Here is a 23,714-nt window from a genome sequence, read left to right as displayed (position 1 = left end):
TGGATGACAGTGACCTTGGCTCTTTCTTCTCCAGGGCCTCTGTTCGCTTATATGCAAAATGAAGAGGCTGAGCTTTTCTTCCAGAACTGACATGCTGTGAGTCTAGAAGCAGAGCTTCCCTTAGACTTTACTTTATGCCTCAACATTTTAAACTCAGCTTAAAGTATTGCTTGGGGCCTCTGAGGCCACCCCAGGAAAGATAGTGAAGGTGTGGGTGGGAGGTGAGGAAGGGTTCATCTTCCATCAGCATCATGAAAATTCTTCAAATCAAACAATACCTGGTCTCAAGAGCAGGCAAAGCCAGAGCACAGGCTGTTTGGGGTGTGTGCAGGTGATGGAGCAATTGACTTCATGGCTGTGGAATCAGTTGGTCATGGCCTACTACCTCGTTGGAAACAGCTCCTGTTTTTTCCCTTCTTTCCTCTGCTTTGTCTCCCCTGCCAACTCCACCCCCAGAGCCACCTCTCCCAGCAGAGAAATCCGGGAGACCATATGAAAACTTGGAACAATCAGTTCCTCCATTTTCCCCAAGGAGTTAAAGGAGGAAGTTTTTAGTAGGAAGGATGTAAAGGTTGGTAAGACTCTCAGGGGTTCCTGGAAATACAGTGGAGAACCCAGGGATGGAAGGCAGCTTGGACCAGCACAGCCAATGCATCTGAGGCTGAGCAGAGCCAGGTGTTCAAATAACAGGAAAGGCCACGGAAAGGGTTTACAGTATAGAATTGATGTGACGGAAACACGTGAATCAAACAAAATAAATCAATTTTAAAAAGCAGATGATATAGTTTAATTGTAGGACAGAATATGCCAAGTTAGATCTGCTTTAAGCAAATCGTGCATAGCCCTAGCAGGTGTCAATGAAAAACTTACTATTCCTTGGGTTTCTGGACCTTTGTTCAGGGTCCTATTCTCTCGCTCAGGTGCTGGGTGACTTTGCAAAAGTTAACTCACCTCCTGGAGCTCATTTGTAAAATGAGGGTATTAACAGAACCCAAGAGTCCTAGAATCTGTCACATAATTCTGTTGATATTTCTCCTTTCAAATAAGGCTGGAGTTTATGAAATTTCAAACTCAAAAGAGTTAGAAGGGCCCCTGAGTGCGATCTAATTCATTATCTAAAACATTTTCATTGTGAAATATATTATACATACAGAAAATGTATAAAATACATAGAGGTAGCTTAAAAATAATAATAAAATACACTCACATGTACCCACTATCAAGTTGGTAAAATATTATGGAACATTACCAGCTCCTTAGAAGCCTGTTCACCCCTCCTTCAGAGCACCCCCTTTCCATACTGTCCCTAATTTTGGGTTTTTCTCAATGGTTTCACCACCTGTGATAGATATATAAACAATATATTGTTTTTGAACTTCCTACTGATGGACTCATACTGCATTCATTCTGTGCTTGCTTCATTCTGAGTACTATGCGTTTGAGATTCACCTGTGTCGATGCATTTCCTGAGGTTCATTCATATTCACTGCTGTTCTGTATTCCATTGCCTGAATACATTACAATCGATTCATTACACTGCTGAAGGAAATTTGAGCTGCTTGAAGTTGTTTTCTTTTAAGAAAACACTGTTATGAACATTCTTGTATTTGTGGGGTAATGCCTCACTGTTTTCCAAAGAGTTTTTCCTACTTACATTCCCACCAGCAGTTCCCACCGATCCATATCATCAGCAATACTTGGTAACACCTGACATATTTAGCCCACATGGTGGATGTGAAATATCTTTTTGTGGTTTTAAACTTCATTTCCCTGATTTTGAAGGAAACTGAGAATCTTTGCAAGTGTTATGGGGCATTTATAGTCTCTCTATTGTCCTAATAAAATGCTTGCTGATGATTTTTCCAGAATTTCTTTTAGACTTGTAGAAATTCTTTATGTATTATGAAAAGTAATCCTTTTTGGTTATTTATTACAAATATGTTCTGCCATTTGGGGCTTGGTTTTTACTACCCTTGTGTTTTCTGATGAATTGAAGTTCTCAGTTTTTATGTTGTCAAAGTGATCAATAGTTTCCTTTGCAATTTGCACTTTCTGTGTCATGTTTCACAAATTCTTTTCTGCCTTGAAATACTAAAAAGATATCTCCTATATTGTCTTCTAAAACTCTGTGTGTTGACTTTCATATCAAAGCTGTTAATCCACTTAGAACTGATGTTAGGGAATGGTATACGGTAGGGATCCAATTTTCTCCCACACAGATAATTAATCATGTCAGTGATTTATCAAGCAGCCTAACCTTTTCCCCAGTGATCTGCAAAAAAGTTTTCATACATGTGAAGATTTGTTTTTAGTTCTATATTCAGTTCCAGTGGTCCATTTACTGATTCTTAATTTGAGATCACACTGTTTTCATAGCTTATGATAATAAATGATGATATCTAGTAGGACAGGGCACCTTACTTTTTTTGTTATTGTTTAGGAAAGCTTTAGTTATTTTTGGCTTTTTGCCAAGAATGGAATTTTAATTGATTTCTTCATTTTCATAGAAAACCTGATAGAATTTATTAGAATTGCTTTGACTCTACAGTTCAACTAGGGTATAACTATTATCTTTCTGGTATTTCTTTCTGTCTGAGAATTAACATATTTTTTCACTTAGATCATATATGTTTTTCTTATATTTTATAAATTTATACATTTTATAATTTTTATCAGAAATGCTTATACAACTTTATAATATTTATTCCTAAATTAATTTTTTTTTTCTTGCTGAGGGAAATAGTATCTTGTTAATAGTGAATAGAAATGTAGAAGTTTTTTTTTCTATATTTATTCTGTATCTAATAACCTTAATGACCTTGCTTATTGATTTTCTTTTTGGTATTAGCATTTTAGAATGTATCTCTTAAAATCAGGATTTTTGGAAAAATTAATCTCAATAAACAAAAACTGTTGAAGTAATGTCTACTAAGGTATCATCTGGTCAGTGCGTCCAAAATTTCCTAATTATCATTTTCTTTTCAGTGACTAATTGAATCAGAATCCCTCCAGGTCCACACATTGGTTGGTATGCCTCTTAAGTCTCTTAATCTCTAGGATCTTTTTCCTTCTTATTTTCTCCTTATATTGCATTTATTAAAGAAACTGGGTCATTGTCCTCCAAAACTTTCCACAGTTTGGATTTTGCTGATTGTACCCCTATGGCTTTGATTCATTTGTTCTTTTACATTTTCTGTAAATGGTAGTTACGTACAGAGTCCTGAACTGAGATTTAGGTCTTTTATTTATTTATTTATTTATTTTTTCATAATAATACTACATTGATGTTGTGTACTTCTATGATTTGAGGGATGGTGGTGATGGACAGAAATAGCTATTGATTACCACTGCTAGATCCATTATTTCATTAGAGTTTTCAAAATTAAAATATTTTGATTATTTAGTTCCTCATTTATTAGGTGGAGTGTTTCCTTAGAACATTTGTTTCATCAACTCTTTGCTTTTGTTTAAGTACTGTATAGTTTGTAGAAAAGACTGGTTAAAGGTTTGATTCTTTGCCTGTATTACTAGTTTCAGAATAATTGTTCTGAAATAGGATTATCTATTATAAAAGTGACCAATGGTTCTTTTTCTTCTTTTCTTATTAATTTTACTAAATTATTTTTAGACCTTTTAGGGTTTTATATGTACAGAATTATGTCATCTCACAATAATTACAAATTTATTTTTTCCTTTCCAGGACCATATAACTCTTATTTCGTATCTTACTGCCTTGGCTAGGGTGTCCAGGCCAATGTTCAACAGAAAATTGTTGCAGTGAGCATCCTTATTTTGTTCCTGATCTTAAAGGAAATTCCTTCAACATTTTACCATTAAAAATGTTTGCTTTATATTTTTTAGTAGACATCATTTATCAGTTATTACAGCTTTCTTCAATTCCTTCTACTTTTAAAAATAAATAGGTATAAGTAGGTGTTAAATTTTAAAGTTCATCTAGTACCTTTTCTGCTCTATTAAAATAATCAATATTTTTCATTCTTTATTATCTTTATAATGAAATATATTAGCTAGTTTTCTAATATTAAGCCAATTTTGCCTTCCTGGAATGAACTCAGCTTGGTCAGTTACGTTATCTTTTTCATACTTTTCTGGAATTGGTTTGCTAATATTTTGTCTGGGATTTTCTAATCCATGTTCATAAATAGCATTGACATATGATTACATGCAATCATTGCCACTATCTAATTCTTGAATATTTTCATCACCTTCAAAACAAACCACAAATCAATTAGAAATCACTCCTTGTTTCTGTCCAAACTCCCTAGCTTTACGTAACTACTAATCTGCTGTCTGCCTGTCTATATTTGTCTATTCTGAACATTTCATATTTATGGAATCACATGATATGTAACCTTTGGTGATTTTTTTTCCCCTACATGTTTTCAAGGTTCATTCACATTAAGGCATTTATTAGTATTTCATTCCTTTTTATTGCCGAATATTATCCCATGGTAAGGTTATACTACATTTTATTTATTCATTCATTGGTTGATGGATAATTGAGTTTTCCCACTTTCTGGCTGCTATGAATAATATTGCCATGAACATTCATTTTTTTTTTTTTTTGAGACAGTGTTTCACTTTGTTGTCTTTGGTGGAGTGCAGTGGCATCATAGCTCACAGTAACCTCAAGCTCTTGGGCTCAAGCAATCCTCTTGCCTCAGTTTTTCATTTTTCATAGAGAAAGGGTCTCAGTCTTGCTCAGGCTGAGTATCTGCACTCAAGCAATCCATCCACCTTGGACTCCCAGAGTGCCAGGATTACAGGTGTGAGCCGCCGCACCTGGCCTGCCATGAACATTCATGTACCTTCATTTCTCCTGAGTATATAGCTAGGAATGGAACTTGGAATTGCTCAATTATATGATAACTCTAAGTTTAACCTTTTGATGAGTTGCCACACTGTTCTCCAAAGCTGCTGTGACTTTTTTGCATTTCCACTAGCAATGCACCAGGGTTCCAGCGTCACCACATCCATGTCAACAAGTGTACGATCTGTCTTTTGATCATAACTATTCTACTGCATATGACATGGCATCTCATTGTGGTTTGATTCACATTTCTTTGATGACAAATAATGTTGAGCAATTTTTCCTGTGCTAATTGGAAATTTGTATAACTTCTCTGGAGAAATATCTATTCAGATCCTTTGCCTATTTTGAAATTGTTATTTTTTTATTATTAAGTTGTAAAAATTCTATACATAGCCTAGAGACAAGTGTTTTATTAGGCTTATTTTCCAATATTTTCTTTCATTCTGTGGGTTGTTTTTTCACATTCTTGGTGGAGTATTTTGAAGCACAAAAGTTTTAAATTATGATGATGTCTAATTTATATATTTTTCCTTTGTTGCTTGTGCTTTTGGCATAACATCTAAGAAAGTTTTTCTCAACTCAAGGTCACAAAGATTTATTCTTGTATTTTTTCCTAATAATTGTACAGTTTCAGCTCCTACATTTAGGTCTTTGGTCCATTATGAATTGGTTTTTATGTATGTGGGAAAGAAGAGTCCAACTTCTCTCCTCTCTTTTCCTCTTTCTTCCTCTCTCTCTTTCTCTGCCATGTGAAGGAACAGCAAGATGGCAGCCATGTCCAACCCAGGGAGAGAGTCCTCACCAACATCTAACCTTGCTGACTCCCTGATCTTGGACTTCTCAGTCTCCAGAACTGTGAGAAAATGCATTTATTTTGTTTAAGCCACCCAGTCTATGGTATTTGGTATGGCAGCCTGAGCTAAGATGGCATTAAATCTGTAGATTAATCTGAGGAGCTGCCATCGTAACTCTTCTGTCCCATGAAGACAAGATGTCTTTTCTTTTATTTAGATCTTCTTTAATATTTTGTAGTTTTCATCTTTTGTTAAATTTATTCCTATGTATTTTTTGATGTCTTGTAAATGGAATTGTTTTCTCAATTTTATTTTTAGATTGTTTATTGCTAGTGTATAGAAATACAATTGATTTTGGTGTATGGATCTTGTATCCTAAAACCATAATGAACTTGTTTATTGGTTCTGATAGTTTTTTAGTGCACTCTCTAGAATTTGCTATACAAGATCATGTCATGTGACAATAGAAATAGTTTTACTTCTTCCCTTTGAATTTGGATGTTTTTTGTATCCTATTCTTTTTTTTATTAATTATTAATCTATTTGTATCCTTTTCTTATCTAATAAACATAGCACTAACTGCAATGTTGTATTTTTATATTCTTTTGTTTCTGAGCTGTGTCTGTATAACAGATTTTGGTTAAATTTTCTAGTTTATTAATTTTTCAGGAACATCTAATCTGCTATTTCATTTACCTATTGAGTTTTAATTCCAAAGACTATATATTTTTATTTCTAAAAATTTTGTTTCTTTTTCAAATCTTCTGTGCTACTCCTTATAATGTGTTGTTTGTTTTTTGCTCGTATTTTCTAGCTTCTCTAAATTTTTTAAATGCATTGATCTTGTAGTTATATAATGACAGAGAATTCCAATATACAAAGTCTTTGAGGTTCTGATTCTGATTCTATTTTTCATAGTTTCTGCCGGTTCTCGCTCAGTGATGATTTGTGTGATTTTGAGTGTGAGTTACTCGTTTTCCTAATAGTATCATCTGTGGGAATTCTTTGAGGTTTGGAGTAAAGTGGAGTTCCTCCAAAGAGTATTATTATTTGCTTCTGGAGGACCATTTACAATTTTCTACTTGACTTTATTTAAACAAATTATATTGAATACATAATATGAATGTAGTTCATGAATCATTTAAAAGGTGAATTATGGACAGACATTTTCATGTAAGTTTTATTCCCCTCTAACCCGTGGCAGAGTTGGGACAGGCAAATTTCCTTGCTGACTCCTTCTCCAGAGCCGTTTTATTTCTCACGCATCATATACTGAGAGCAAAATGTTTTCAGGGTGAAGCCTCAATTTAAATAGAGATGTCCTATTAGATTCTCACTCTGGCCAGGCTCTTGGCTTTACCTCCCATTTCCATGATCTATTTAGGCATCAGGGTAAAATGTTCAAGGTCTCCAAGGTTTAGCATCAACTACCAGAATAAAATATGTCATTGGTAGTCACAGAAGTATTTCTGCTTTTCTTTTTGACCTCTGCAGATTACTTCCTTTCATGTCAGCACAGTAGGTCATGTTGAAAGAGTTATAAAAGAAATTCACAAAAAGTTTAGATTCTTTAAATGAGAAGGCTATCTAGGGTAACTAATCTCTATACTGGTTATTACTGGAAACGCAAATCCCCTCATTTGTTTTATCTTTAAGCAAAGCTGACATTGAAAATATTCAGAAAAATAATGGCTTTTATTTTCCCTCCTTAAAATTTCCATTGAGAGAGATTCTAAAACCTCTCTGTCAAAATGGCCAAATTACTCTTTTCTCTGCATTCACACCCTTGAAATCTGATGCTACAGATCCCTTCACAAAAGCCAAAGTTTATTTCTCCCTGACCTTGAGTCTGGATTGGCCATTTGACTTGTTCTGGGTGACAGCAGGTCACTATTTAGTGTGACATAAGCTGTGGCTTGAAAATATCTTACTTATTGAAGCTTACTCTCTCCTTGCACTTGGAGCTCTGACACCACCATATGAACGAGCCCAAGCCAGCCTGCTGGATGATGAGAAGCCATGTGGAGGGGCCCAGGTTAGCAGCTCGCCAATCACTGTCAGTAGACGGACCAGCTGACTGCATATCATTGTAAGGAGGCCAGTAGATCTAAGCAGAGCCAGCTCAGACTAGAAGCACTGCCCCCATCCCCAGAGAATCATGAGCCAGATAAAAGATTGGGTTAAGCTATTAAGTTTTAGCTTAAGCAAAAGGTAACTGATAAACTCTCTTAGGAATATAATTGCAAAGTTATATCCTAAACCACTTTGTAACTTTATTGTCTTTACCCTTTGTCCTGTCTGAATTTCTGAGAATTTTAAAATAGTCACTCACCAGGTACTCTTACAGTTCAACTTGTACCAAAGGGGTTTGCCAAATCTCAATATAAAATTTAAATCACATAAACTAAAATATATCCCTTCTATGCTTCTATAAACAAATTAGGGAATATGAATATGTAATTTGTTTGTTCAGTGCAGTCTAGTTAGATCAAGAAAAATGAAGTCCAGGAGTTTCTTCATAGCTAGGGAAGTCAATCTCAGATGCATGAGACTGAGGCAGTTACCGATATAAAAAGGTCTGGGGGTTTCAATTGACCTTAAATTCAATGTAAGTCAGTGGTGTGAAGTGGCTCCTCAGGATGTCAATTCAATATCAGTTACCTTAATAGGAATGTAGTATTTCTGTTATTTGCCAGACCTTGAGAACTGAGCTCTGTTCTGGGCTTTAAGGATGATAGTGACACACTAGAATGGATCAAAGGGGAAGACACCAGATGATGACACAGTTGGAGTCATTTCATATGAAGCCAAATTTAAGAGCATGACATATAGTTTGACACAGGGAAGACCTAACTATCTGTAGTATCTGAAGGGCAGTTGCAGAGAAAAGCAAACACAAAGCATTCTTCAGACTTGTTGAGGACAAGTGTAAGACCAACAGGGCATTACAGATTTGGGGTTACACATTTTCTAAACCCACAGGGCAATCCAGCATCAGAATGGCTGCTTGTGGAACAGGGAAGCCTGGAAAAAGGGGTCAAGAGGAGGAGGCTGGAGAAGTATTTGTTGGGGACACTGTGGAGAGGGGTGCTGCCCTGAGCCCAGCTGAGTGCTCCTTCCTTCCTGCTGTGAGTTAGCTTTCTACTTTAGGAAATCTTATCTCCACTGATGTAGGATTCTATAAAGTAGCTAGGGGTGCTGTAACAGTGAGAGGCAACCCAGCATCTATCTGCTTCCAAATTACAAACTTTACCAAAGTCAAAATGTCTCTTCTTTCTTCCTTGTTAAATGTAGGCTTTGAGGAGTCACACTGTCATACAATAGGCACTCATTTCAGAACTATGCTGAATTTCTTTTTTTTGTTCCAAAGGTTTAATCATTTCTCCCGTTTTTCAGGTTCACGAGTTTGCAAGTCTTACAAGAGAGCAGAGAACGTGGAGAGGGAGTGGGGACGGCAGGCTGTGAGCCACTGAGTCATAAGGGCAGAGGTGAGCCACGAGGAAGAGGGTGGAGAGGAGGCCAGAGGGACAAGCTGACCAGCATAGAGCAGGAGTCAGGAGCATGAGACGGAGTGGGCCAGGAGGATGAGGGCAGAGGGGAGACCGGGAGGACAAAGTGGGCAAGCAATTTTTGTCAAAGCAGCTTGCACTTTCATTCACTCTCAAATTAATTTATAGGCAGAAGCCCGAGTCTTTTCAGATGTTGAAGTTAAACTTGCAGGATGGCCTTATTTCTTCTGGGTTAGCACCTACCTCTCTGGGGTTACCAGGCTCCCTTGCTTCCCTCACATCCCAACAACAGCCTTACTCTAAGCTCCCTCTTTACTACACACAGCTTAACAGAGAATCTCCTAAGAGGCTTTGGGCCTTTGTAGGCCTAAACTGCCCGTGTTTGTTCTTCCTGCCCCTGAGGCTTGTCCTAGCAGTGACAGAGAGCAGGTTTGGAATCTGAGAAGAGAGGGAAACGGGGCTGCCTACCTTGACAGGTGAAGCACTGGATGTGGAAGTGGTTGTTGTGCACACGCACCACTTCCCCTTTGCAGGTGTCTCCACATCGGTAGCAGTGGATCACGCTGGAGCTGCCCCGGGGATTGTAAGGATTCTGCTGATAGGGAACTGCAAAAGAACGAAAGGTCACTATCCTGAAAACTCTAATTCTTTAAAAACTCTGCCATAATACATTATCATAATCAGAACTGAAAAAAAGGAGCAGAAAGGGTAGAAATGATTAGCAAAGTCATCATCAGGCTGAGATGTGAGTCCATAAATCTTAAGCTGGCAGAAGTTTTGTTTTTCTTTCTTTCTTTCTTTTTTTTTTTAGAGACAGGGTCTCACTCTGCTGTCCAGACTAAAGTGCAGTGGTGCAATCATAGCTCGCTGTAGCTCCGAACTTGTGGGCTTAAGTGATGGGTCCTCCCACCTCAGCCTGCTGAGTAGCTGGGACTACCCGTGTGCAACACTACAGCCAGCTAACATTTTTCATTTTTTTTTTAGAGATGAGGTCTTGCAATGTTGTCCAGGCTGATCTTGAACTCTTGGTTTCGAGCAATTCTCCTTCCTCAGTCTTCCAAAGTGCTAGGATTATAGACATGAGCCACTGTGCCTGGTCAGGCAGGGGATTTTGAGTGAGAATAACCTTTCCTCACAATAATAGAGGCCAAATTCTATTTTCTGAATAAAGAAAAATAAAAGATGATGCAGAGTGTTTCAATATAAACAATCCAGAAATACCATTTCTTGGGTGATTTAATAACAAAATTTATTAAATTTTTTTATTAAATTGTAGCTGTGTATGTTAATGTGATCATGGGGCACCATACACTGGTTTTATAGACCGTTTGACACATTTTCATCACACTGGTTAACATGGCCTTCCTGGGGCGGCGCCTGTGGCTCAGTCGGTAGGGTGCCGGCCCCATATACCGAGGGTGGCGGGTTCAAACCCGGCCCTGGCCAAACTGCAACCAAAAAATAGCTGGGCGTTGTGGCGGGCGCCTGTAGTCCCAGCTACTCGGGAGGCTGAGGCAAGAGAATCGCTTAAGCCCAGGAGTTGGAGGTTGCTGTGAGCTGTGTGAGGCCACGGCACTCTACCGAGGGCCATAAAGTGAGACTCTGTCTCTACAAAAAAAAAAAAAACATGGCCTTCCTGGCATTTTCTTAGTTAATTGTGTTAAGACATTTACATTCTACATTTATTAAGTTTCACATATACCCTTGTAAGATGCACCACAGGAGTAATCCCACCAATCACCCTCCCTCCGCCCACCTCCCCCCTTCCTCCCCTCCCTTTCCCCCTTCCCCCTATTCTTGGGTTGTAACTGGGTTATAGCTTTCATGTGAAAGCCATAAATTAGTTTCATAGTAGGGCTGAGTACATTGGATACTTTTTCTTCCATTCTTGAGATACTTTACTAAGAAGAATTTGATCAAAATGAGGCACCAAACTTGTCAAAGGGCATTTGAGCCTTACAGTCGTAGGTCTCAAAGAAAGGGATGGCTGCCCCTGCCTCTGACAGGTCTGAGTCAAGCAAGTGACAACCTGTCTCTGGACCTCAGCTTTCACATCTATCCAGTGACAGTCAGTAGCAGCACAGACTTTCTGTAAAGGAGACATGAAGGGAGCTACTATAGCTGGAGAAAGCTGACACAGGAGTCATCCTGAAGCTGCCTTTCAACAGCACTTTCCATAAGAGGGATACAATATCACTTGTTTATAGTTAAGAAAAATGGGCTGGCAGAGCTTAGGAAGAGGCTGGAGTTCCTGGGATCTGCAGTTCAGCCGTCAGCATTTGATGATGCCTGAGAGCTCTGCCAGCCTATGTGGCCTGACGTTCTCTAGCTAAGACCATCTCCATGTCTCCATTTCTAGATATCCTTTCCCAGAGACCTGTCTGCCTTGGCCATTCTAAAATCTGGTCGCTTGACATTTAATAATACAAAGTAGTAGACACCCGCTTAGAACACAAAATCTCAGAGTTGGAAGGGATATTAACCACTGTCTGGTCCAACTACATATGTACAAGCTGTTAACTTTGCTCATGAGGAACTTGCTCTTCTCTCTTACGCATAAGAGACTAGTGGAACTGGGCAGAAAATTACTCATTTCCTCGATTCTTCCTCAAAGTTAAAGTAATAGTCTAAAAACTTCTACTCTTACCTTACTAGGAGGAAGTTCACTCCTATTCTGGTTATAAAGATAGACATCTGATTGAAGGGGAATTTGTACCTATCATTTAAAGACATAGATGTCCTGGCTAAACTATGAATAAATATATTATAAATTAATCTGAGCTCACAGCAGCCTTGAACTTCAAAGGAATTTAGAGATCATCTACTTCAGGGGTTCTTTAACCAATGTGATTATGTCTCCTCACTAAAATTGAATTTTTTCTTCTAGGCACATGGAGGATTACACATGGTGACTTGCTTGGCAGTGAAATGCAAATGGAACTTGTGCATGTTTCTTCCCATTGGAAGCCATAGGAGCCAGTGTGTGATCTGCCATATTGCCTTTCCTGCAACCCAGCAATGAGTGATACCCCAGATGGTGTGCAGAATGTGTCAGTTTGGATCCCTGATTGAGGAGTCATGTAATGGAGTTCCAAGCTAAGCCACGGTGAACATCTACCATGAGCAAGAAAAAATCTTTACTGTCACAGTCTCTAAAATTATTGAGACTATGGTTTAACCTAGACTATTCCATCTGATCTACCAGGGATCAATTCTTCTAAGTTTGGCATTATGTACATTATCCTCGAGCTTTGTTCATATTTTCAAGGAGGTCTGTGATCTCCATAATTTGATGTCCTCTGACTGCCTCCTTTTAAAGACAAGAAACAGGAAATCATAACTTCTGATTCTCTCTCATTTAAGGTATACTGAATCACAAGTGCCCAGGAGGGTAAAGAGCTGCTTAGCTCTGAAACTATGGCTTCTGACAACTTTGCTAACTGGAGAATATCCTTCTCACAACCAATCTTTCACTGAGTTCATGACCATTATTCAACTCTTTTTTTTTTTTTTTTTTGCAGTTTTTGGCTGGGGCTAGGTTTGAACCTTCCATCTCTGGTATATGGGGCCAGCGCCCTACTCCTTTGAGCCACAGGCAGCACCCATTCAACTCTTTTTTTTTTTTTCTGTCTTAAATTCAAGACAAAACTCAAATGAATTAGCTAGTTAACTAAATCATTAATTAAATCATCAGATGGGTTAATACATACAAAACATTTCAAAAGTGCATTAAGTGCTCCACAAATGTCCGCTGGTATTACAATCACCACATCCTCTCCACAGCTCAGAGCAATCCCTCCTCACTCCCCAGCATGTTCATAAACATTCTCTTTAGTCCTATCCTCTAGGACTAAAGAAGGATAGAAGGATAACCTACTCTTATCCTTCTTTTTCTTATTTTTGCTCAACATCCCCTGGAAAATATTTCACTTTCCTCCTCTGCCCCCAATTTGTGAGAAAAATATAGATCCCATTTATGTGAGCAGCGTAGCGATCTATCATTGCCAAGAGAAACGAAGCTGTGGGTCTGAAAATAAAATAAGAACAAATAGCAGTCATCCCCATCAATGATGAGAGCTCGTGAAAGTCTCCAACAGTCCTCCAGAATCCCTGAATGAGTTACAAATGTTCATCTACTTCATCTAATTCAACCTGTTATTGTTCAATAACTAACTTCCAAGAGCAACTTGATTTTTTTCTAATTTGATTTGATTTTCTGGAGAGATGGATTTGTAGGCATGGTTCTCAGTTAGAACTTAGTTTTTGAACCACCCAGACAAAACACATAAAATCAGAGTGAGGGGACTGGATTATGAAAATGGGCCTTCAGGGGCAGCAATACTGATGGTGCCTCCAGCCCATACCCTGCTGTGTCCCCTCAGGATGAGGGTGCTTCTGTAGTGATGCTGTGTGGCCAGAGCTCCAGGAATATCTGGTGTTTGTGAACAGTCCTGTAAGCAGAAATCCATGTATCATTGGTGTGAGCCCTTCCAGGTTGTGCGTGTAAGTTGTGATTATAAAAGGTCAGTGGTGTAGTAAGATTTGAGCTTACTGCTGTGGCAAGACCTACCCTTGTCCAGACACTGCCAATGGGAACTCCAGGGGCCAAGAGGAACCAGGTTGAGATATGGCATCCCTGCCCTGCCCTGGAAGTCACCCACCTCGTTTCCAATAAGATTTTGTATCCTGGGCTAATTAAATCAGAAACTTAATCATTTTAACCATGTTCTGTGTATGTACAGGGGAGGATGTCGTTTCATTTTTTGTCATAATCTATAATTCCCCTGAATCATTAAAACTTGACTGTTGATTCTCCGCTGCTTATTATTTCCATTAATTTTCATCTCAGAAAATTCTAAGTTTCAGTCACATGATTTATAACATTTGCCTTATGTGCACATGTCTTCTGAATCCCAGATTGATTTATACATGACTTTTTGAACTGCCTCGTATGTTAGAAACTACCTACCACCTACCCTTGAGAACAACATTAGAGACCAGCCATAAGCCTATGATCACTTGAGAGACAGTCTGTTAAGGTGCCGTGTGTAGACCTATGGATCATGTGATGGGCTTCTAAAATGTATGTAGGAAGCCTCCGGCTTCTTTTAGTGTTATTTAGCCAATGAATGGTACCCAGAGAGATTTTTCCAGTTACTAACTTTAAGCAATGCCATCCACTAGAACTTTCTGAGATGATGGACATGTTCAAGATCTAAACTACCCAACACAATGGTCACTATTGGGCACTTGAGATGTAGCGAGTGTGACGGAGGAATTGAATTTTTTAATTTAATTTTATTTAAATTAATATAAACTTACATTTAAATAGTTACATGTGGCTAGTGGCTATCATACTTGCTAGTGTAGCCTGATTATTTAAAAAATGGAAATAAATTAAGATTAATGGGATTACACCTGCGGTGCATCTTACAAGGGTATATGTGAATCCTAGTAAATGTGGAATGTAAAGGTCTTAGCAAAATAACTAAGAAAATGCTACAAAAGCTATGTTAACTAATGTGATGAAAATGTGTCAAACGATCTATGAACCAAGTGTATGGTGCCCCACGATCATACTAATGTACACAGCTATGGTTTAATAAAAATAAATAAATAAATTAAAAAAAAAGAAATAAATTAAGCCTGGTTGAATCTAGTCATATAAAAATAACATGTACAAATTAGTTCAGGAATACTGCTTCAGACCAAAATGATTCATTTTTATCCTTGGAGAGTTTTAAAGTTATACTTAAAAGAAAACAATTTGCCATCAGAACCAATGACACACACATTCACCCATCCTGAATTGGATCTCATACAAAAGATTCTGAGCTGTGAAATAAATACTGATTTTTTAAAGAAATTACAAGTTTTCAGATATTGAAAGACTGAACAATCCTAATCTTTCCAAGAATAAAGGTAAGATAATCAGTTAGTAATAATTGTCAGTATAATTGTTTAAGACAAATTAGCTAGCCAATGCCTTTGAGATTAAAAATTAAGGGCCCTCTTTTATACACATATCAAATATTTAGAGTTTTATGAGAAAAATATGTCTTAACTCCATAACTAAATTTATAAGTAAAGTTCTTATTCCCAAATGCTACAGAGATAATTTAAAGTTGGAGCAAAACAACACATTGGAAGGGAAGGCTTGACCAATCTCCTTGTCAGTTAACAGGGAGCTCATGAATTGAACCTACTGGCAAATTAATTCAGCATCCCGTTCTTCCCCCTGACTTTTCCTTTCTCTCTGGGTCTTATTCTTTGTTTCTGGGTGATTGGGGGTAATCTGGGTTCCAATCCTCTCTCTGCTGTTACCTAGTAGTCTAATGCTGGACAAAACATCCAACTTTTCTGGCCCTAAGTCCCCCTGTAGTCACTGAGGAGACTGGACAAAATGACTTCTAAGGGTCCCTCTAATTAAAAAGAAATGTTTCTGTCTTTACATGTCCTCTTTTGTGATTCTTTTTCTCTCTCCACACTTTCTCCTCCCCATTAACTGGTCCTACTTTTAAATTAGCCTATATTTTATGTTATCAGATTTATTAGTTTCTTTTAAAAACGGATAATGGCATGATTCCTCTCTGATAAGCAATATGACCTAAGTTATGTTCGTTTTATTGATGTGTTGCCTGCACTTGACCTTGCAAATAAAAATTTTCCCACATTTTAATAGAGTGTCTTTAAAATGGTCTTTGAGAGGTAGGAGCACCTGGGCTATGCTGGAGAATAATTAAAAGAGTGACAAAACTGACTTGAAGACAGCACAACAACTGTGAATAATTGGTTAGAAGTGTAATAAACACAGTGGAGCTCCCGATTGAAAGGTGAAACACCCAGCAGGGAATCAACAGTTCAGCAATGAGCTGCAACAGCCCGGGGCCCACAGCAATGGCACCCACGAGTGGGTGAAGCGTGCAGCAGCTTTCACACTGCTGCTTTTCAAATAGAGCCCAGAGCACTCAGAGTGTGTTCACGATATCTGCTAAATACTGAGGAAGACCCAAGGAGGGATCCAAGCATTTCACAGGTAGAAAGCAGCCTCCTGAAAGGCTAAGGCAGGGCCTGTACATGAGAGGATTTTGTACTTCAGGGCAGGCAACTTGGGTTTGATTTTAGAGTTGAGTCAGAGCTGAGGCACCCATCCTGTTCCCATGACTGTCTCTCCTGGTTCCCCACATTGGGAAAGGTGAGGAATGGATGCTAGAGGCAGGCCCCATCACTCGCTGGCTGTGAGACCTTGAGCAAGTCACATGACCTCCAGCCTTCTGTTTCCTTGTCTTTAGAGTGAGAATAACTTAAGTCACTTGTGAGTATACTTAAATTATATAAAAGTGCTCAGCACTTTGCTTGAGCTTGATAAATAATAATTAATATTAAAGGATCTGAAGCTACGACTCCTCCCCTTATGCAACACAGGAATTCTTTCTAAATAACTCCTACCCGTTAGCCACTGAGCTCTGCGCAAACATTTCTCAAATCCATTTCTGAACAAGTTCAGCAAAGGTTTCCTGCTTTCCCCTTCCTGCTTACTGCCAAGAAAAAAATCCCTTGGCTGCAGACGATTTACCAGTGTAAGCAACCTCTTCTTTCTCCCCCGTCTCCGGAGCTGTCTTTGTTTATGGGTTTGTGTGGGTTGCAGAGGTGGGTGGCTGACATGCTTTTGATATATCCTGCACAGGAAAGTGTGAATTGGGTGTTTCCTCTTCTGGGGATGAAAGGGTATGATCTATGCTATCCTGGGGCGGTGTATTTTGGGCACATCTGCTGTTTCCAGGGGGAACTGTTGCTGTGTTTGTTGTGTGTGCTTATTTGGAATAAGTGAGTGATTTGATCTCTGAAAACTCAGATAGAGAGATTGTAAGAGTTGCTTCTAGTAACCCCTGACAGCTATGCAGGTGCCATCTCACTGGGTCAATACCTCAAGTTTCCTGAGTGAATACCTGGAATAGGACTTTTAAAGCAGAAGGGGCTGGGAAGCTATTCACAGACCTGGACTGTGAGCTCTGTGAGGGCAGGGACCATGTCTTTCTTGTTTACATTGCTCTGCAGTGCCAGGAATACAGTAACTGCCCATCTCATTGTGTCATTGATTCATTTGTGCTTGTTGTATGAATAAAAGAATGACAGAACTCATCCAATGGTTTTACTTAACAGATCAGAAAGCGGAGGCTCAGAGGGCAGGACAGAAGCCCTTCAGCCATGCTCACACAGCAACTTCTGCCTTCCTCAGTGTGTGTGGCGGGGAGGCAGCTCTTCTTGGACAACAGAATAAAAAAGCACAAACCAGGATGGTGATCTGGGCTGGTCATGGAAAAGGGTCGGGGGCAGGGGGGAGAGTTCACAAAAGGTTGGAAGTTATGTTGAGGTTTTGTGTTAGAGTAGGTGGCTGGAGGTGAGCATTCCAAGGTGCAGAAGCATAGGAGAGGTATTGGAATGTAAGCCATGCTTGAAGAAATAAGAGGCATAAATGTATAAGTAAAGGTCTGGACGGATGATAGATGATGTACAGAAAGTGATTCCTCTAAGTCATGGTGTGTCCTCAGCAATTTACGTATGTCATCTCACTGAGTTTTCAGAACTCAAGAGAAGATACTATTATCTTTATTTTACAGGTGAGGATACTAAGCTCCTGAGATCTGGGGCCACTTGTCCAAGGTCACAGTAAAGAAACGGCAGAGACAGAATCTGAACCCAGGCAGTCTGACTCTAAAACCTGGGCTCTTACCACTAAGCTCTGTTGCTTACGAAGCAGAAGCACCAACAGAACGGCCACCTCTGGGGAGGAAATGGGGTTGGGGGGCTAAGATGGGTATCTAACTTCCCTCAGCAGTAGTCATAACACCAGACGGCTGGTTAAAGAAATAATTTTTAAAAGATTAAAAAATAATAATCCAAGACAACTAGAGACAGACCAGGAAATAGGGAAGAACAGCTCAGCATCCCAGGCAGACGATGAAGAAGCTGTGACTGCTGCTCCTAGGCCTGGAGTGCCAGCCCGGAGTACGTCCCTGGCGTGGGCAGGTGAAGCCTGACAGGTGTATGTGCTGGGTCCCTGAGAGAGGCAAGCGCCACAGGTGTTGGCAGCTGAGCAGGGCAGAGGTCCGAGTCCTCTGGGAGCCCCGGGTCCCTCCACAGATGGCCCCAGCCTGGCCACAGTTTCCCGTGTCAGCAGGTCAGTAACACAGTCCACCACTCTGAGAGGATATCGTGAAACCTTTGCTGCTCCGGAAACTCCTCTGCAGCCTCTTTCTGCCAGCCTCATCAGCATGTTCCTCCATGGTCATGGCGTGTTGCTGGCAACACGGTTCATGCTGCCTTTTTCAGAAATGTGTTGTCAGGACATGTGTCAGAACGGCACGCTCTTGGCCAGCCAGACCACTCTTGTCTGACAGCCAGCTGCCACATGCTAGCTCTAGCAGAAGGGCTTGGGTTAGACCTGGAGGGGCCTTCACTGCAGAGAGCATCACAAGCCAGGTGGCCTAAACGGCAGTCCTCGACATTGGGGACTTCTTTAGGTCTTAACATTCAACTTGGTTCCTACTTTGTGATAAATAGCAATAAAATTTTAGCCAGTTCTCTTCTCCACTCCCCTCCCATGCAATTGACTCTGCCTGTGTCCATGAACTCAGCTCAGACAGCCGGCACACAGCCTCTTCCCAAGGACTCAAATATATCTGTGTTCTCATTTCTTTCCCTAAGATTCTCCTCCCTCTCCCTGGGCCAGGGAATCATTCTTGTTTGCTAGGGTAAAGAGTCCTTTCTGCCCTTCCTAACCAATGCTTTCTCTGGAATATTTAGTTATGTAGTAAATCCTTCCTGTTTCTCTAAAGGTCCAGGGTTTTGAAATTCAAAAACTAAGAAGGCGCCCTCTTTGTCCCCATTTTCTGCGTGGCCTATCCTGGCCCTGAGGCCCTGTTCACTGAATAGAGAGTGAAGGCCTAAGAAGGGTGGGTGAAGGAAATGTCAGGGAATATTTCAAAAATATCATCTGGCTGCACTTGGTCATGGAGTTTTAAGAATATGATACACAACATTGTGTAAGAATGGCTGAGGAAAAGACAAGAAGATCTGTTGGAGAGGGGAAAAAAATCTCTAGGGTATGAGACAGCCTGGGTATTTTTCCCACTGGTAGGCTCCTGCCATCCTATACCAACTCTTTTGTCACTGCTGACTGCGTCCCTTGCTACCTTTACAAAGCACCCAGGCAGGGACATGAAGGGCCTGTAAAAATAACTCGCAGCAGCTAACATTAATTGAGCGATTACTCTGTGCCAGGCACTGTGCCACATGCTTGCGATGTGTCCTCTCATTTAATTCTCATAACAACTCCGTAAGATAGATCCCACAGGATTCCGATTTTTATATGGGAATTTGAGACACAAATTAATTAGCCTGCACATGCAAATTTTAGAGGTAAGTTTCAGACAGGCATCAGTAGGTCTCATGGAGGCTCAAGTTTCTCTTCTCTCCTCCCTCTCCAATGGGGCATTCCCAGGGCCTCCTTCTGCCCGTGTGTCTTCTGTGCCCTGCTTAAGAGCTCTCTGGCCTTGGGGACCAGAGAATGGGGTTGCCTTGAGCTGGAGCCTTGTAACGCCCATTCCAGCACCTCTAAAGCTTATCCAAAAAATACTATTTGAGTTTTGTTTGGGTCCCTGGAAACCATGTTGGAAATAGAGGAACTTCAGGAAGCTAGCAATTGTCTTTGTGCTGTGAGTGACTCAGTCCCTTGGCCTCAGAACCAGAGGTTTTAATACTTATACAATGTTTGCTTCCTGAGACTCTGGCAGGCAATCAAGCCCTGATAGATTGCGGGGAAATCCAAGGAATATCAGCTGTCAACCTGGATCCCTTGACTTATAGGTTTTCAGTATCAAAGTGGAGGGGATATAGAAAACATCAAGTCGAGAGGTTTCTGGACATTTTTTTTAAGCTACGAAGCCTTTCTTGAAATGAAATGATGAAATGGCCTCTAGGTTATCTTGATTCGTTGCAAACCATGCATGGAATGTAAACCTAAGAGGCAATGGTAGTCATTCGGGGAAAGTCCCCAGACCAGAGGCTGATGGTTTTGGATGTAGCTCCCTGACGTGCTTTATTTGGGTGGCTTGGTGTTTGTTTTAGATCCATGGTTCCTACCTTGTACTTTTGCCTCACCCCTGGGCAGCTTCTCTCCTGCACTGCCAGGGGCTTCAAGGCATTGGAGTTGCGATCCCACCTAGAAGCCTGGTGATGAACTCAGCCACTGTGATTCAAGTGGGGTAGAGCCTGAAGTGCCACCACTGACAACCTCCTTGTATCTCAAGGGAGCCCCAGAACACCTTCTGTACCACCTCACCTACATTCCCATCTCTACAGATGCAGCCCTGAAGGTCCAAGAAGGAGGAACTCGCACAGGGTTCCCACCATCCTGGCCACTCCAGGACTAGCAGGAAGCATTGGGAAAATGCCATCGTTTCAGGAGCACTTTGCCTGAATGGAGAGGAAATGAGGTCCAGGGAGTTCCCAAAGCCATTTCAGGCACCCTCAATTCTTAGACCGCAGAGGTCTCCCAGAAGACCTCTCTTTGGTGTCTAAAGTGCTTTTGATTGAAGTTCTACAGTGCTACCCTGGATGGCCTCTGTGGTCATCTACTTACAGAAGCTCATCAGATATGATCACCGTGTGAGAAGGCCCATCCTGCCAGTCAGGGCCCCCTCCCCAGGGCTTCAAGGATGGCTTGCCTGTCATTCCAACACCACCTCCTCCCCTTCCTCCTCATCCTCTCTGTTCATTCATTTCTCTTCCCCTCTTTTACTCCCTGACTTCCTTTCTTCCTCCTCTTTCTAACTGAGATTTCTGCCTCTCTCTGGTTCTTCCTTGTGTGAAAGAACCAGTTCCTTCTCTGCCATTCACTTTTTGTGAGGCCTCAAGCAGATCACACCCCATCTCTGGGCTCTTGTTTTTCCATTTATAGAATAAAAGCGTTGTATTCTGTGATCTCCCTGGGTCCTCTGAGCTATAACAGTCTATGTATATTAAACATAGAGCAAAACAAAATGCTTTCAGGGGCAGGCAGTTACCTCTAAATGGCAAAATAGACTGAGAGGGAGGAATTGTAGAGACTGGCTCACCTAAAGGGGAAGGAGCTAGCGGGCCTCCGGGGATTATGGTCATGCACAAACAGGTCAAAGTCCCACAGAGACCTCTTTGTGGGGGCTGGATTCTGCCTAGGGGTCACCAGTTTGGGGTCTCTGCATCCAGAGAGATAGATGACCACAAAGTCACTTTCAATTACCATCTGAGCAAAGTCATGTGCTCAACCCATGCCTGTAGGATCATTAAAAATAAATGCTGCTGAAAGGAGGCCTTGCAGAACCCCAGGGTAGATAAGGGAATACCACATAGGCATGGCACTCTCAGGGTCTTGGTTACATTACTCAGGGGCAGACAGTGGTTTTAAAACTTTTTTTGACCATGACCATTGGGAGAAATTAATTTTCCATAATGACTCAGTACACAAACATGTGAAACTGAAGTTTCACAATCAAAACTTATCTGAGTGCACATGACAAGCACCAATATTTTCTTTTCTTATTCCATTCTATTCCATTTCATTACTTAATGCCATTTCATTAAAAAAATGTTGTTTGTACCCCCATACATTGATTTCTGGGTTTTGTAATGGGTTGCACCATGCAGTTTAAAAAATAAGCTCTAGGGTATGGGTAAGATCAGAGGTCAAAGGAATGACAAAATTCTTCTAGTTTTGTCCTGTTCAATACAGCAGCTATTAGTGACAGGTGACTATTAATTAAAAATTAATTAAAATAAAACATTTGGTTTCCAGTTCTCAATAGCATATGTGGCTAGTGGCTGCTGTATTGAATAATGAAGAAATAAAGTGTTTTTCTCATCATAACGTTTTGCTGGACATCTGGTCTACACCAAGCTTAGCAGTTTTGCCAGTGAAGACACTGAGGCACCAGGCCGTTCAAAGAGATGCAGTTGAGATTGGGAGTGCATGAGATGGAGCCGGAAGGATGAAGCCTCTGGTGGGCCTGCCAGTGACATAAAAGGAGTCAGGATGAGACGTGGGCCTTGACACAACTCAAAGTCCACATCCTACATTCCAGGTGCAGGATGGCAGGTCTGAACCTCAACCTTCACAGAAAAGCAGAAGCCAGTTACCATGTTTTCCTGGGCACATATGGAATAATCTCTGAGATGCAGAGAAGAACGGGTTACAGACCCTGGCAGATCTCAGTTCAGGCTCTGCCTCTCCCAGACTGTATAAGCTTGAGCAAGGTGCTTCTTGTCACTGAGCCTTAGTTTCTCCATTTGTAAAATGGTGATAACAATATTTACTTTACTGTTCTTTTTATTTTTTTTGAGACAGAGCCTCAAGCTGTTGCCCTGGGTTGAGTGCCATGGCGTCACAGCTCATAGCAACCTCCAAATCCTGGGCTCAAGTGAGTCTCCTGCCTCCGCCTCCCAAGTAGCTGGCACTACAGACACCCGCCACAATGCCCAGCTATTTTTTGGCTGCAGCCGTCATTGTTGTTTGGCAGGCCCGGGTTGGATTCGAACCCGCTAGCTCAGGTGTATGTGGCTGGGGCCTTAGCTGCTTGAGCCACAGGCGCCAAGCCACAATATTTACTTTTCAAGGTTTTTGAAAGGTGGCTGGGTGTGGTGGTTCACACCTATAATCCTAGCATTCTGGGAGGCTGAGGTGGGTGGCTTGCTTGGGTTCAGGAGTTTGATACCAGCCTGAGCAAGAGTGAGACCCTGTCTCTAAAAAAAAAAACAATAACCTGGTGTTGTGGTGGGCGCTTGTAGTCCCAACTACTAGGGAGGCTGAGACAAGAGGATCGCCTGAGCCCAAGAGTTTGAGGTTGCTGTGAGCTATGACAGTATGGCACTCTACAGAATGAGACTATGTCTCAAAAAAAAAAAAATTTTTTTTTTGAAAGGGCGAGAAGCAATTTACATAAAGCACCTAGCACATTGTCTGATACATGGCAAGTGGTAAACAAAAGTTTGCTATAATGATGATGATAATGGTAATAATAGTACTACTACTATTCCTTTTTTAATCTTTAGGAAACAAAGCACCATTTAAAGTTTCAAACTGAATTTGTGTAGCCTCATGGATTAGGGGAAAATACTCAATCTCTGTGAGTAACAGTAAGTTGTTCTCAATTATGGTTTGGCTTATGGATAAGCTGCAAACAGCTTTTTTTTTTTTCCACTGACAAATGTAGTGGACATCTGTTGTTTTGCTTGGTCAGCATCTGCTCTCTGCTTCTTCTGACAATAGAACCTCTCTTTCCTGTAAGGAAGCCATTCCATGAGGTTTGGGCTGGACTGACCCTCTCCCAGCACGGGGTGGGCAAGTAGCCCAGGCCAGGCCAATCAGAGAGCCCCAATTCCCCTTCCATGTGAATGGCAGGCACATGACCTAATCCTCTCTGGGGTTTTTCCACGGGAGCTCTTAGAGGAGCCACCTGTGTTGCTAACCCAGGAGGAGGTTGTGTGGGGTTCCTGGTGCCATCTTGATCCCCACATTACAGATGGAGAAAGAGAAAATAA

The 23,714-nt window shown here is 40.8% G+C and overlaps 1 protein-coding gene across 7 annotated transcripts in view; it reads right to left on the bottom strand.

Annotated features, from left to right (window-relative positions):
* ABLIM3 (actin binding LIM protein family member 3) overlaps window positions 1–23,714 on the bottom strand; it is a 109,593-nt gene that overhangs the window by 59,374 nt on the left and 26,505 nt on the right. For all 7 annotated transcript variants that reach the window (XR_008375166.1, XR_008375167.1, XR_008375168.1 and 4 more), the window contains one exon: window positions 9,606–9,743. Coding sequence is in view for 1 of the 7 variants with exons in the window: in XM_053566155.1 (XP_053422130.1) it covers window positions 9,606–9,743 (138 nt within the window). In the remaining 6 variants the exon portion in view is untranslated. The remainder of the gene's footprint in view (window positions 1–9,605; window positions 9,744–23,714) is intronic.

The sequence above is a fragment of the Nycticebus coucang genome, chromosome 17, assembly GCF_027406575.1.
Source record: "Nycticebus coucang isolate mNycCou1 chromosome 17, mNycCou1.pri, whole genome shotgun sequence".
In the NCBI taxonomy this organism is placed as follows: Eukaryota; Metazoa; Chordata; class Mammalia; order Primates; family Lorisidae; genus Nycticebus; species Nycticebus coucang.
Note: the sequence above shows the minus strand (reverse complement) of the source record. Positions and strands in the feature narration are given on the sequence as shown.